This window comes from Aspergillus neoniger (assembly GCF_003184625.1).
Source record: "Aspergillus neoniger CBS 115656 unplaced genomic scaffold BO87scaffold_20, whole genome shotgun sequence".
Classification (NCBI taxonomy): domain Eukaryota; kingdom Fungi; phylum Ascomycota; class Eurotiomycetes; order Eurotiales; family Aspergillaceae; genus Aspergillus; species Aspergillus neoniger.
In genome coordinates this window covers 515140-531432 of record NW_020291148.1, presented here as the reverse complement: position 1 = coordinate 531432, position 16293 = coordinate 515140, and the positions used below count along the sequence as shown (strand labels likewise).

Here is a 16293-nt window from a genome sequence, read left to right as displayed (position 1 = left end):
TGGACCTGATAACTGTGTCGATCAGGAAACGACGGAGGTGAGAGAGTGACAGTCGTCGGATTAGGGGATTAATGAGTGGAATTAGTTGGGAAATATTAAAATCAAAGGCCACAAGAGACGATAGCCTGGTATTGAAAAGGGGAAGGATGGGTAGACAGCTGGAGCGGAGCCTTGTGATGGCCGGAGCTAAAGGAAGGTAATTATTAGTAAATCGTAATATTAAAATTAGAAGATTAATGAAATTTGTAAACGAGTGTGAAGTGCCAAAGGATGGTAATGTAGATATAGAGGTGAAGGGAAGGATTGAAAGGTGAAAGGAAGGCCCAAAGATCGAGGGCGGCAAAGGGGATTCCCTGGGGATAAAGTATACTAACCCAGATTGAAAGCCTTCGGGCAGAGGGCACGATGCAACCCTTACCGTGACGGCGTGTCTGGCATCTAGGCTGGCTAGGAACAGGCAGGAATGATCCGTTGAGATGATACTCTGTAGGATACCAGTCCGAAAGATGAAGCACGAGTAAACGCCTTCGCCCTATGAACCGATGCTTGAACTAGCAAGCGTGGGTGTGCTCCGGAATGTGGAAACAGGAGCACAGGCACGAACCCTATGAAGGGGTGGGGAAATCGTCAGGGGGGGAAAGGATTAAAGTGCAAAGAAAAGAATGACCACCACATACAGTTTGCAATCCAGTGTCTTTCGAACGTCCCTGTACAGGACTGAAATGGTGTTGCGACAGGGGATAAGCGCTTAGAGAGCCAAAATCCACATTAAAGGGAGGGAGGCTAAATCGAGGCCAAATTGAGATATTAATCAAGAAAAACCTGTCTGTTGAAGGAGCAAAAAGAAAGGTTAGCCATCATCATCTAACCATCACTTTTCCTTCCTTCAATCGCCAATTGTGACTAAAAGGTAAAAGCTTCTTGATGGTCTGCCAATGTATGAGGGCCCGGGTCGACCCCGTCAAATATGCACGAGCCGTGCTACGCATTCTTTCTTCAGGGCACATGAGGATCTCCTCCTTCCGATCCACCTCGTTGCTTAAGATAAGGACGATCCTCTCCCTCTGGCAACATGTACTGTCGAATGGAGACAGGCCAAGGCTGAGGGAGAGGACATCCGACCTGCAACATCTGCATTCCCTGCCCACACCCAACTCAATGAGCCATTGTCCATAACCCCCGACCTATACGCAGCCACTGTCCGAATATCCTTTATCCAGCACTTCCATTGTGATATTGCCGACGTATAATTGCGGTCATCTCAGACTTCAGGTTTCCACGCCTCGAAGGAAATGTGGCAGGTCTCGGAGTTCGAAATAAGGAATTGCTGACTTCATTCGAATTGGGCTCATGGGGAACTCGCTCAACTGGCAGAAAGCTTCACTGACATCCACTGACATCGGTGCCAGGCAGGTCGAACTATCATCCAGAGTGTCTTCCACTTCCACCCACCCACCACTCAAACCCCGACCATTCAAGCAGGGGGAAAAAGGGGGGGTTGAAGGACAAAGAAAAAGAAGTGTTCTCACCTCCCAAAGGATCACGACCAAGATATAGAAATGTACAGAAAGCGTTGAAAAAAAAAAACCCTTCTCTTTCGCTCTTCTAACCGGCAGGAGCTGAGGTCAGGGGAGTCTATCCGTCGATGTCACGGATAGGGCACCGGTAGTCGGATAGGGGGGGAATTCGCCGTTTGAGTTAACAAACGTCGAAAGGGGAGGACGTCGAAGCGAGAGCTGACGGACACGGCTCGACTGGAGAGCTGGTGCAACTGGCTGAAGAAGTGGTCGACTGTTATAGGACAGTCAACGGTCTTTTCTGCCTCGTAGACCAGTCTCAGTTCTCTCCTAAGGAATTGGCGGGTGGTAAGGAAAGGGGGAGGAGGGGAAGAGAAGGAAGGGGGAGGAGGTGAAGATAAGAAGAATGAGGAGGAGAGGAAAGTGAGGAGGAGCTGCTCTCTCTCCAGACGGGTGTAGTAGAAAGAAGAGAAAAAGAGGATTAAAGAGATGGGACGAGGGCCGGAGATAGAAGTCTCGAGAGGATCGCTGCGGGTTAGCTCGCCCACGCTGTATCGTAACCCATGACGCTTTTCCCGTATGAATGGTGGTATTGGGTATCGCGTACCGAGGCTGGAAGGTAAGCGTATGGTTCTGTTTTAGTTTCATCTCGGTTTCCAACGGTATCTGACCAACCAAAATGGGCGGTTGGCTGGCTGGTGTCTCTTTTTTCTTTTACTTCCACCTCCATACGTTTGATCTTTAGGCCTACAGATCCATCAAACTCGTGTTCAAAGGTACGGATAAGATGCTTGTGAAACATGCTAAAAAGGTCTACAACTCAAGCATGTCCTCCATGGCCAAATATACCATCTACTTGTGTTGTGGAACAAGCGGAAGCGCATGAGGAAAGCCGGGGCGCTTTGGTGTATCTTACTTACTGGAAGATACCAGGAGAATGGGTAGAAATTGAGCCCTCACAGACCAAAATCACATCGAGCAATAGACAACTCCTTTTGCAGAACCTCGCATCCGATACACCCTCAACCTAACGCGGCCTGAGCCCCGGAGGAGCGGCCCTTACTGTGAAAAGGGAAAGTCTATTACCCTAGAGGTACATACATACAGGCAAGTACGTAAGGGTATGGATGCGGTACAGCGGTAGAGACGGGAGATACTGGGAGGTACTGGGCTGGGGCGGGTACCTACTAGTAGGAGTTTAGTATACCACCGTATAGTTACGGTCGGCCGTATGCCTTCGTCCTTTGGTTACCTATTCATTCTTTCTTCATTTGGGACCAACTTTCATCCAGGAGGGGCACAGGCATCATCACTTCTTCTCATACCTTTCAACATTATCCACTACTTTTTTGTTCTTTCTAGGTGGTAAATCCCCTCTCAAACCAGGGAATCGATAAGTCTGGAGAGAGAGAGGGGTTTTTTTTCTTTTGACGTTGCAAGTTGCAATGCTAGCTGGAGATTGACTTTCTTTGCTTCCGGGCTGTACCAGACGACTGGTCTCGGTTCACCCGTAGGGGAGACACCTGTTTTTCGATGGCGGCCTCTCGACCCTCTAAACCTGCAAAGTCCCAGCACCAGCGCTCCTTCGGTGGGCTTCGGGGTGGGGTGATCTCCCTCGTCACCGGCCAGTCCTCACCAGCCATTGCCTCCCTGATTCAGGCCAGGAACACCTCCGGTCCTTGGCTCTGTGACCTTTCTTTTTCTTTCTCTTCTCCTCTGGCCTCTCTGGGCCCTTAGGATGCGACAGAGTAGCGTACCGTGTATGTATCTTTATTGGAGCTGCGATTCTCTTGCATTAGGCCTTTCCCTACTACTCCGTAACTAAACTCACACCTATCTATTTAGGGTGAGCAGTGTGTCAGTTGCGCTCTAGTCAATTAGTTAGTTAGTCTGTAGACAAACCGACTTCAATTGTGGGCTGCGGTCTGCTGCAATGTGACGATTAGCTAAACTAGTACGGAGAGCCTACCAAAGTCGTCGTTATCAAGGAATTTTAATTTATCTGTCGTAGTTGAAATAATAATATGGGACACATTCTCTCCACGGACACAATTGACCCTCCCATTTCACTGAAACCCTCGATCTATCCATCCTATCCTCTTAACTCGTCAGGTCGACTAGGGTCGGGCAACTTTACCTATCCTTCAGCATATCATAAGGACGAATTGCTATTTGACGACTCGCTCGGATTACCCACAAATGCGGAGTAGCCGACTGGGACTTTTTTTTTTTTCAGCTGGTGACTGCCCGTAATCATGCTCGATCGAATGGTTCGCATTTATTATACTTTGGTAGGTAGATGTACGTAAGTAAGTATAGTAACTAAAGTATGTAAGTTGTCTTCATACATACAGTAAGTAAGTATTAGAAAACCAGAACTCACATCCCCGTACCTTACTACTACATAATAAGTAGTATCTAGTTAGTTCCATAGTAGTGGGAGAGAGCGGTCGCGTTTCTCCCTCTCCCTATAGCCGTCATCGACTGCTGACTGGCCCGGCCGCACTGGGCTACGGTACATCGCGTATCCTTCTGCGACCATTCACAACCAGTCGCTACCATGATTGCTCTTACGCCCCTCGTCTGAGGCTTGTTGTTGTACAGCTCGTGATTCATCGACTTTGGCCTCTCCTCCGAAAGAAAAAAAAAAAAAAAAACCCCTCCTCGTAGTCCGTTGGTCTCTTTTTTTCGCACACAACAAGGGTTTTTCTCTCTTCGCCTCGAACCAAAATCAGACGAGAGGTTGTGCTGTTGGATCATATGCAAGATGATCCGCGGGAGAGGGGTAGCCAGAGCCCAGGCCCACGGTACGCAGTTCAACTTGACTCTACTGTTTCAATTCGCCTTTTTTCCAGAGCTCTTTGACTGAACCGGACACACATTTGCTTCGTACTGCATCTTGGATGAGGCCTGCCGTAGTGTGTATCTATCCGGGTAGTGTGTATCTATCCGGGTACGACACGGTCTCTGCGCAGTAAGGCAACCTTCAGTATTACAGTAGGAAGATGGCCATATACCAATGTTCATCACCCGTTAATATTGGCGATTCCGATTCCCCGGCATATAGAACACATTATTACTTTACTAGACACTGGGATGCCATTGATGCAGTGCAGCTGCACTGGCGCGAGATGGCCCGAGTGATCCATACCGACGAACGCTTTTCTTTGAGTTCCTGTGACGCAGGTATCCTTGCGGGGGTGACCTCCCGCAACTTACTGTTCATCCAATGGCTCGGAGTAGGCGGTTCGCGGATCTAAGATGGTGTCATGAATGCTACGTATAGAATCACGACGATTGATAAAGAACGCGATTTGGTGCGAATTCTACGGAGAGCAGAATTGACCCGTGGACATTGCACATGTGGTCGAACCGGCAATCAGTGACATGCAACCTCGTACCTGTCGAAATTCAACGGAGAGGTAACGGGACGTAACCCTGAATGCGTACCTTTCAATTATCTACACCGATAAAGAATGCAAATATGTTAATTGAAGATATTGTGGTATCGATTTATGAGCTACTCAAGGTTTGACCTGTGACTGAGAAGTAAAGATATGACCCATGGTAGAACCTCAAGGGAGTAAGGGAAGTCTAAATCACAAGGCTGGCTGAAAAGTCTTCAACGGCCAAAAAGCTAGTTTCATGAAAGAGTGAAGCATCACGAAGCTCTGCCGAGCTTTATTGAAAATTCAAGGTTGAGGTGGTGGCTAGAACACTCTCGATACTCGGCGCAGGGATAGCTTCTAATCCCGAGCCTCGAAATCCCGTATCCTCCTACAAACCCTGGTCCTCCAAAGCCATGCCTATTCAGAGGACGGGAGTGGCTGAGACGGGCTGACATTGTCACTTGTCATTTGTCCGTTCTCCACCGAGCTTTATGTGTCTTGCATCTGGTCTTGGTGTATAATTGAGGTGGCTAACTCTGGTCACAATTGCAGGCTGTCCTTGCTTCAGACTGATCTCTTCCAATCTTTAACTCTTACCCTAGTAGGTCATGCTGCCGATTCCGGAATGCACGCGCTCTGGTCCTGTGGACAAGATACGATGCATCTAGGTGTTTTCTTATCATGATGGAATGCTGGATAGGGAACATTCTCACTATGCCGGGAGAAAGGAGCAACCTGCGGGACCGGGGGATCTGGCGAAGATACTTCCTTCATTCATCCATTATTACATGACCAAACCAATCAAATTTAGTCACTCTCGTCAGTACATTCAGTCGTGATGAACAATAAGGGGTAAAAGGGGCACTTTAGTGCGGACAAGGATGTTTGCTTCATTGCCTCCAGGCGCCAAGCTGCCAGCCGATCGCGATTAGTAGATTACCCTCTATAGCACTCGTGTAATGAATGTCTAGCTTGTACATGACTTGTGGCGAGCGATCGAAGTGAGGCTTAGCTATCTGAACATGTTCTTTGCAGATCGTGGACTCAATACATTCTGTAAGGAATCATCAATTGGTAAGAAGTGCACAGAATCTCGGTAACTATCAAGTTGCCTAGGTAATAGCAACTGACCGGGCAGATTTCGACCATTGGGATCTTTTCTATTCCACTACAAAACCACCAAATATAAGTGAGGCTTACATTATTGGTACTTATTCGCTTCAGGGACCCTTATGAGGCTTCTGGAGTAATGCACGGTAGCCGCTGGAGCCTATCCGCCTTCTTCTTTCCCGTCCACTACATCCGCTTACCATCCCCCATCCCGCCGGGAGTATGGAAACAAGACCTTAGCTGGAGGAACAATTTATCTCCTCCTTCAATGTATGGGGTACATGTATAATGATACTATGGAGATATCATCATGCATGTAGAGATGATCCAGAATGCGTTGCTTTCGTAACCCCATCCTTAACTAAAGTGGCTAGCTACCTAACTATTCTAAGCGTCCTCCCGGCGACGTATCAATAGACATCTCCTTGCTGGGTACCTGCAGACTCCAATTCGATACATTCTCCTCCAATCAACGAATCCTTTTTTAACCTGCAGACAAGTAACCGTCCTTGCACTGATATTATGCATTCCTCTGGATGGAGTACGTACATGATCATAATTTCTCCCCAGGCCAACCATGAGTTCCATACGTTCGATGATTGGTCGCGTGTAACATCCCGTAACTACTAACTATTTCGCCCCCCATGCAAGGGCCATTCTGACGGAATATCCTCAGTGCATATCATTATTTCCTGTAGTATCTAGATAGCCCCAGAAGGGCCGAAATTCTTTATTCTTCCTTTTCCATCATACGTATCACTCTAGAATACGAACTAGTTCGTGCACTATATGACTCGGAGAATTCCACATCTTTTTTCTTGATGTAATCACCGCTCCACACTAGGGCCATAGCAAAGAGGATACCCTGATATATCGGTGAGCCTTGACATATCAACGTCCATGACTTAGTCTCATTCCTGCTAACGCTCAACGGGGTAAAAAATTGAAGGCCATCTATTCACTAGTCCCTATTCATCCCATCGTAGACTAGAAAGGTGTCATACAATCCTTTCCAATACACTGACTGGCCTTTCTATCTCATTCCACGCTGCTTCCTTAGTTCCCTGTACCATATAAACACACCGCATTCGGGACCCGAAATTACTTACAACCCACTGCGGATCTTGGAAGCAGACGAAAAATCAAAGTCGTCTAAGGATTTCCTGGAATTCTTAATTGTGTAAGAGGCACACACACGGGCGGGTAATTAGCAACCCTTCACTTCCAATATTTGAACCCATTCCCTTTGCGAAGGAACAATCAAGGGTCAGTAAATCAAAGCTGTCACCGACTCGCCCAGTTCACCGCCCAGCCATATAAAACGGACTATTCCCACTACTTACTACTACTTATTAACTTAGCGGGCGTTTTCTCAACCAGAAAAAAACGAGGCGGTTTCCCAAGGCCCCGCAGTTCCGACCTTTTGGTCCACACTTAGAAACCGGCTTACGATATTTGGAGCGCTAGCCCATACGCACAAAATGGCGGTAGCCGGGAGGCAACGGGTACAGTATGCAAAAACGAAGTTCGACATGCCCATCTAACGGATGAGGGTACTAGATGGGTGTGGGCCAAAGTGGGCAGACAAGCAGAATTTTTTTTTTCTCCTAGAAAGAAACGGTCGGAGGAAGCCCAAATTCGTCAAAGAAAATTCGAAGTACAGTAATGTTTTTCTTTGGGTCGTGATGGACCGAATGTTAGAGAGGGGAAATATTCTAGAAGATTTGGTGAGTTGATGAAAGGAAATTGGTTTTTTGTATAGACACAAAAGTACGTACCAGCAACCAATATTCTACATCACATTGGTAAGTAGTATTTGCTCCATCTTCCCTCGGTATATTGCATGTTCAATCCCGAATTGATCGTCGCATTTTCTGCAGTATTTTGATAGTAGTAGTGGCTCAACAAGTCAACAATTTTTTGATTCTGATCAGACCATCTTTGGGTAGGTCAGAAGTTTCTTTATACTACTAGTAGTATGTCCTTCGAATTATGCTACGTGTATCACTTTTTTGGTACTCTACCTATCTTCATGTTCGGTGTATTCGTCAACTTTCATCGGCTTCGAATTTTGCCTTTTTCTCTCTCTTGTTCTTTCTTTCAACATCTAAAATTTACCGGTATTGATCGATTGAGACATATACGTACTTTACTTGTTTTTCATTGTTGCGTTGATATCCGTTTCGGGTCCACTACGTTGACTTTTACCTAACGATTCCTAAAGCCTGTGTATGCGCAGCGTAGTTTAAGGTGGTGGACGAGAGACATGGATGTCAGAGGTTGTCGGCAAGAAAAGCGCAGCACAACTTGGCGCGAACCGTCGAAACTCTCCCCCTCCCACCCCCATTGATCTTCATTATTTCGTCATGGAGTCCTCAGTCTTTTGTCATGATCTAAATCAATCGAGGGGAGTGCAAGGGAGGGATACACACATATCATTACTTAGTAGACATGTACCTCGTAGCAATAATGTGGGGGGAAGAGGGAAGAAAAATTTTAACATCCACTGACTGCAACGATGTGTATCACGATCTGAGGCATTTTACTAAATAGTGGGCAAAATGTATCCCACAGTATGCCTCTAAAAGATGTGTGGAAAAGATATCCACGTTGCCCGTCGAGTATTTCATCCGAATACTACATCGACTGGGACGAATAGAGACCCTGCCAATTGGTGACAAAACGCCCATTCTGACGACGCGAGAATTGCCTCAAACCCGCACCAAAATTCTTCGAGAGACAATATGACCTTTTCTGGTAAGGTCAGGTCCTCTTTACGACTGGGGCAGCGGAGAGCCTCAACCATGGTATGCTTTGTGCTTTTTGACGGCCGGTTTTCTATGGGTCCAGGTTGTTTTCTGTCAGGTTCTGCCTGTCCTGCATGGTAGAATACCAGTAGCAGTGTATAACCCGTATGAATACGTCCCAAGACGTATGCTGAAGAACGATACCGAGTAAAGGTCCTTACCTATACATACAGACCGAGATCGTACTTACATGGCGCTAGCTGGGATTTGGCTTAGTGCAAAACAGAAGAGCGGGCCCGATTGTAGTGTAAATAAACGACTCCACATTTAACCCCAAAGCTCTAGAAAAAGAAAGATTATTACTCAGCGGTCAAGTTCAGCCTTGTGCCGAATCATATGTTGTTGCTGTTCCCCTTTGGAAGGGGGTGAAGTAACTAACTAATATGTGGAATTTGTCAATCGAGATATTGTCATCCGGAATGAATATCTTGTGCCATCCAATTCCCGTGGTCGGTCGCTCAATGGCAAATCGCGTTTTGAAGACACTACTACTAAGGGACGGGATGCATCGATAACTCCGTTCCTCGGGGCGCGTTCTGTATTCCCTCTTTTAGACCCATGTCGTCATTGAGTCTCGCGTCCCACGTTTCGGGTCTCCGGCCTGCCTGTTCTGGAATCCGGAGTTACGAGCAGCACAGGATGGAGATTATTGGCCCATCGTGATGCTTTCATTAAACGTCCAATTGCTAGGAGAGTAAGTACGTACTAACTAGTGTTTGCTGCTAATAATCTCGCCCCGTGGCTTCACTAATAACCGTGATATAACAATGGAGCTACTCCTATTTTCATCTCTCCTAAAAAAAGGAGTTGGGATAATCCGCTTCGCTTCTATACTTGTTCTGGGTTTAATCTCCTGGCAGGACCGGGAGATCAGACATCCGATGAATTGATGCCGTCCGTCCTGTACAAGCCACGTTTCCCTTCAGCTCTCATCTCCACGCCTCAGGCACACGCTCGCGCGACCACCTCCTTCCGGCAGGTTAAAGGGGGAGGGGGAAAGGGGACAATCTCAAAATATGACATAAACTCGAAATTGAAAGTCTTACCCGCGGGAGCTTGGCGTGGATTGTGATGAAAAGCCCTTTACGCGTGATGATTCGACCATCGCGTTGGGAGCCCATCGCGCGCTTATTGCCAATCTGGCGTGTCTCTTCAATGGGCGTTCTCCGGATAACCCTGGTCTAGAAACTAGAGAAAGCCTTGCATCTGCATCCCGCTTGCCGTGCCTCGAGACTTTTTTTGCCACTAGTCCGGGGAAGGATTACGGGTTTAGTACCCATTCTTTGGTGCCGCTTTTGGGTGTGCAGCGATAGTTCACACTGGCTAAGGTGCCTTTCTTGCATTTTGGTTTCTGTGCCCTGCTATCCCTGTCTAATCCCAGAAGCATAATATATGAAACTGCCCGCAATTGGGCTCCCGGTTTGCATGAACCTGGTCGGAATGTTATTAGGTTCAGCTGGCACGCCTGGACCGCCCCCATCAGCCACCTCCTGAACCGGAGAATGAGTGATGCCTGGTCTTAAACCAACGATACCTGGCGTGCGCTGTCATTGCCGTCTCTGCGCCGACGGTCGCCATGTCCGCCAGGGCTACCACCATGCTGTGTTGCGCATACCTGCATTCACGTTTCAAACCAGCGTGTCGATACCCCATACAGTGGCCAGAAAAAGATAGCTTAGTTTGCACCAATTGAGAGCCCCTTTTTGATTGATTAGGCGCAGCGAAGATCACATTGCGTGATGATTTCAGCCGGAGGTGGAATTGGCGCCGTCCGTTCTATATTTGCGTCTTGGCTATCTATAAGATGCATTTTAAAAGGTCTGACAGTGCATTTTCTCATACCTTAGGAGTATCAAACCCAGACCAAAAGGACAGGGAAACTTCATCTGCGACTTGGCATTGTGTTTGGGACTACAGTCTACTCTCCTGATGAAGAAAGGTATGGATTCTCATCGCGATATCGTGTATATTTAGCAAGACTGTCACTTCTTCCCCTGCTGCATGCTGCGTGGTGGTTGTTATATCCGAGCGCTTCGACGGAGTAACCCCAGGAGATCGTCTAAGACCCAATGGACCCGTAAGCAGCCCCGCCAATCAATGATTATATTCATTCGACTCTTTGGCTCCGGAAATTGTCCCCCTTCTCATCCGACGCTATTTGCATTATGTAGGTTTCGCTCGATTCGTGATATTTGGTTCTTAATGTTAGAAAAGGCAACGCGACTTGACGATCAGTCGGCTCCGATCTCACGGGTTTCGCAGTCAATCGTGCACTCGTTAGTTGGCTTCTCAAATGCTAATCTCCCGCGCGAGTCTCCTGAGGAGAAGATCCAAGAGTGTTGTCTTAGTTGTGTGTTTGGTGCGGCTCCTTCCAAGTCAGCGCGGCACAAAGTGTGTGCCTATCAATGAACCCCGCACATCCCAGTTGTCAAATCAAACTGTCGAACCGAACTTGGAACTGAGCCACGCATCCTGGTTCAGCTGAAGGTGGAAGATGAATCCGCCAAAGATATTTTGAGCGATCCATTTGGGTCCACTAATATTCCTTGCTGCTGAGCCTGCTGGGGCTCATTTCCATACGCCGCAAGAACTTGGACGTAAGCGTTTTATCCGCATATACCCCTTTGCTTACCCTCCATACTGTACAAGCCAAGGGACGGACGGCATATCTCCCCTTTACCTTTACACAGTACATTCATTTAGCCTCTCCACACCTGCACATGAGCTCTGACATCTTGGATACCACGGAATTTCGCCCCCTTGGGTGGGGAGCGATGCCTGCAACATCGGCTTAGTCGCATCCTATCAGCTCTCTAGGACTCCGAACCGGGCCCTGCTAGCCTTTAAAGTACGAACCGCGTTCCGGCAATGATGGCCCAGGCTGCTCTGACGTGGCAATCCCTTGAGCTCGAATCAACCTATGGACATCCTTGGACATGCAAGTGTCTTGTCAGTGATACGACATCTTCATGCAGCAAAACTCGCTTCTCTGTGTTCAAATATCCGATGGATGTCCTGATAGCCAGTCATTGACCCGTTTCAAACCCCGCTTGCATATGGCCAGTACAATCCATTTGTTCGACATCCTTTCCCCCATTCTGAGTGCATTCACAAGAATCCACTAATCAGGCTGTCTGCTTTTCAGCATGTGTCGCGCAGAGATGGTCCGACCAAACAAACCATCCTGGTCCTAGTCAGGACTTGTTTGTTATCTTGCTCAAAGCTTGGTATGGTCAAGTCCTCGAAAGCAACTGTTGGTTCACAGCATTTGTTCTCATCCGGTGTGTTGGCGTTGCTTATCAGTACAAGCTGACGCCTCTCCGAGATGGAGGGTATGTCGAATGGCTAGGCCATTTTGGCCAGAAAGGTGAGTGCTAGACAAGCGCACTCTCATGCAGTAGTGAACGAACATTTCAGTCCGTTATTGCCATTGTTGGAATACTTGCTATGGCATATATGGTAGGTGAGTTTTTGCAGTTGATACTGGTAGCACAGAGAAGGTTAGACCATCTATGTCTATGTCGCACATGGAAAAAGGCTCCCTAATAACTGCGCTGGACAGAGAGCAGATCAATCATCGTAGTATTTTTGTAGTCTCTTGACCCTTGTCCAACCTAGATTGGTCTTCAATATCTGTAGATATCAGTCTTTGCCGTCTCGGCTTATTGGATAGGAAAATCTCAACGACACCATGTCCCACAACCATGATAGCTAGCCAACACACCTAATATTCACATCCATAACTAGTGAAATCAACATCTAATCAATTTGGAAATCATATCTCAGCAATGAGCATTTACGATGCTCGACAGCGACCACAGCCCGCAACAAATCACGTGACACAAGAGCCGGTGGGACCTCCGCGGCGCGCTAAAAATTGTATCAAAAAAGATCCGGAAAAAAAAGCTGAAGAGTCGCCAGCACCATCCAATCGAGCCACCGCGCCTGTGCCAACCATATCACGAACCGTTTTTATCGACCGGAATGATTGTTTAACGGTCGGCTCTACAAGCTGAGCCGGGTAGAATCCTATAATCGCCAAACGGGGATCTACTTTTTCCACACGCCATATCATCAAGAAAACGAAGCTCTTCCAGTTACCAATAAACCAAGACATCATCACCACCACCAAAAGCCCATCATGGATATCCACCGCTGCCGTTTCGTTCCCTACAACCCTCAGGCGATTAATGCGCTTGCTTTCTCCCACCCTCCCTCCGCGGAACTCGCAGGACGAGGTGTCCCTACGCTCCGACTCGCAATCGGTCGCGCCAACGGCGATATCGAGATCTGGAACCCCCTGCGCGGCGCCTGGTTCCAGGAGACAGTTCTCCGAGGAGGAAAAGACAGAAGCATTGAGGGGCTGGCATGGACGCTTGACCCCCCTGAGCCTGGTCCGGATGGGTCAAAGCTGCCTGGACGTCTGCGCCTCTTCAGTATCGGATACTCGAGTGCCGTGACGGAGTGGGATATCGAACAGGGTCGTCCGCTGCGCCATTCGAGCGGAAACTACGGCGAGATCTGGTGTTTGGCTGCTCAGCCTAGGTGGCAGGCGACGCGGGGCAAGGATGGCAAATTGTTGCCTCCGGCGGAGGGAGAGTTCACGGGCCAGCATCTGGCTGCGGGTTGCGCCGACGGATCGATTGTTATCTTGTCCACGGCGGATAATGATCTGAAGTATCTGCGTACTATGCGCCCGTCTACGAAGAGGTCCAGAGTGCTTAGCGTGACTTTCCAGAACCGTAATACCCTTGTCGCGGGATATGCGGATAGTTCGATTCGGTTGTACGATATTCGGAGTGGTCAGCTTCTGCGCACGATATCCCTGGGTAAGGGACCTGCTGGGGGAACGAAGGAATTACTCGTCTGGTCGGTTAAGTGTCTGCCTGATGGGACGATTGTCTCGGGTGACTCGGCTGGTGAAATTCGCTTCTGGGATGCTAAGAACTATGCCCTTATTCAGCGCCTGCAGGGCCATTTGGCGGATACCTTGGATATCGCTGTGAGCGCCAAGGGTGATACTGTTGTCAGTGGTGGTGCCGATCAGAGGACGGTCGTGTATAGGAAGAAGGAGGGTGAGAAGGGTGACAAGAAGGCTAGATGGACTGAGGTCATGCATCGTCGCTACCACACTCATGATGTCAAGACCTTCGCTGTGTACGAGACCAGGGATATCAGTATCGCCGTGTCTGGAGGTGAGATTCATCGTGCTACGGTATATGCGATTGCCTGTGGACTAACAATGATTAGGACCTGACGCTGCGCCGGTTGTCCTGCCCCTGCGCGAATTCGGAAAGGAGCACCACAGAAAGCTTTCCAGCTTGCCCCAAATACCCCAACTTGCTTCCTCTCCCTCGTCTAGACTTGTGATGAGTTTCTGGGATAGGGAGGTCAGTATCTGGCGTTTGCACCGTGGTCCTGCGACGCACGAGAATGCCGATGGTCAGCGCCATCGCTTGGTTGGCAAGGTTCTCATCCAGGTAGGAACCACAGTGATCCAGTTACAATACGGCCTATATCTAACGACTTGCAACAGGGCGAAGAAAACATCACATCTGCTATGCTCTCCGCAGACGGAAAGATCCTCGTCGTTGCCACGATATCCACCATTAAGCTGTTCTCCGTGCGGCGCCGCAAGGGCGATGAGAAGGGAACTCTCCGCATACAGAAGTTGGACGTGCCGAAGGCTCTTGCGGAGGACGGTGCTCGCGTCGTGACTGTCGCTCCCAACGGCCAGTGGGTTTGCGTCGTCCGTCCCAACAGTGCTATGTACCTGGCTCGCATCAAGCCGGCTTCCACCGCGCAAGAGAAGCCTCACATTCACACCCAGCTCGTCAAGCTGAACAGAGCCACTCGTCACACTCGATTCGAAAAGGCCTCGCACGGTACCTTGGGCGAGTACGAGAGATCAGTCCGCTGCGTCGTATTCTCCGACGACAGCAAGGTCCTGGCATCCGGTGATCTCTCCGGCTGTGTCGATACCTGGGCCCTCCAAAACGCAGAGGACGCCCCCAAGAAGCGCAACAATGCCGCCGGCTCAGACGACGAATCTTCCGATGACGAAGACCAGCCCGTGATCGAGGGTGAGCGCTGGACCCATGCTGCCGGGGAGTCCCCCATCCCCCGTCTCAAGTCCGGCGTTGTCCTCCTGTCCTTCCGCCCCCCCAACCCATCCAAGACGAAATTCCTCCTAAACGGAGTCGCAAAGGGCGAGCACCGCCTAATGGCCCTCACAAGCGAGCACCAGCTCGTAGAGTTCGACGCCGTTGAAGGCAAGCTATCCGACTGGTCCCGGAGAAACCCGAAGGCCTTCCTCCCCGAAGAGTTCCGCGGCGTCAAGGACCGCGCCATGGGCTGTGTCTGGGACCTATCGGCCGCCCGCGAACGCCTATGGCTCTACGGCACCTCCTGGCTGTGGATGTTCGACCTCAACCAGGACTTCCCCTCCCCCGAGGAACTGAACGCCTCCGCAGACAACCACGAAGACGAGAACGCCTCAACACAAACCTCCAAGAAGTCCGCCGCGCAAAAGCGCAAACGCAACCCCTTCGAGGAGGAAGAGAACGCCCGCAAGAAGCCCAACAGCGGTGCCGGTGACAGGATACCCCTCGCCCAGTCCGACCTGTTCTTCGCAGCCAAGATGCGCAAGATCGTCGGCAGCGACGAAGGCCAAGGCGAGTGGATGTCCCTTGACAAGGAACGTCCTCGCGCCCCCGACGCCGACGATGAAGCATACGACTACGACGAAGCATACACGGCCAACAACGACGTCGCTCTGGCCCGTCTCCGCAGAGAAAGACAATTCATCGAAACCAGCACCCCCCTGAAACGCGTCTCCATCGGCGGCAAGCAGGATAAACTCCTCCTCGGCGGTGACGTCGAAAGTCCCTCCGCCCAGAAACAACTCGTCCCTGCTTCAGCCGACTCCAAATCCAACCAGCAGCAGCAGCAGTCCTCCCGCCGCTGGTGGCACACCTACAAGTACCGTGATCTCCTGGGTATCGTGCCCCTGGGCTCGGATGATGCCGATGATGTCGAAGGTGATAGCGACAGTCATTTCCTAGAGGTCGCCGTCGTCGAAAGACCCATGTGGGATGTCGATTTGCCGGGTCGTTATGTCCGGGACTACGCTTAGGCGAGTCGTCATCTTCTCATATTCATTTCATTTACTTTCTTTCCTTTTTATTATTATATGTTCATTTTCTCCAATTTATATTAGATATTCTTCCTTGTCTTGGCGAGCATGATAGGTCTTTTTTTACAAATCAGAATTAGATTAAAAGTTGCTATTCTTGAAATTACTTTCGAAGTAACATGTAAATTGATTGATTGGTAAATGTCGATCATGGACAGATAGATATGTTGGTCCTCGTACTCTGCAGACCACCTAACCTATCTAGATATAAGTAACTCTGATTCCACATACGCACATCCTTCTACGGGATCTATCGCCAACGTCGACAAACACTC

General features: G+C 49.2%; 2 protein-coding genes across 2 annotated transcripts; one reads left to right on the top strand and one right to left on the bottom strand.

The window, feature by feature from the left end:
- Positions 1 to 1648: 1648 nt before the first annotated feature.
- BO87DRAFT_397896 (uncharacterized protein) lies at positions 1649 to 2165 on the bottom strand (the record flags this gene model as incomplete). Its single annotated transcript, XM_025625343.1, has 2 exons — positions 1649 to 1842; positions 2066 to 2165. 2 exons carry the CDS (start codon positions 2163 to 2165, stop codon positions 1649 to 1651), a joined length of 294 nt encoding a protein of 97 aa, XP_025478835.1.
- A 10564-nt stretch (positions 2166 to 12729) lies between these two features.
- On the top strand, positions 12730 to 16073 carry ura7 (small subunit rRNA maturation protein UTP4). The gene is made up of 3 exons (XM_025621576.1): positions 12730 to 14018; positions 14074 to 14303; positions 14360 to 16073. Exons 1-3 carry the CDS (start codon positions 12965 to 12967, stop codon positions 15956 to 15958), a joined length of 2883 nt encoding a protein of 960 aa, XP_025478834.1. The 5' UTR covers positions 12730 to 12964; the 3' UTR covers positions 15959 to 16073.
- Positions 16074 to 16293: the final 220 nt, after the last annotated feature.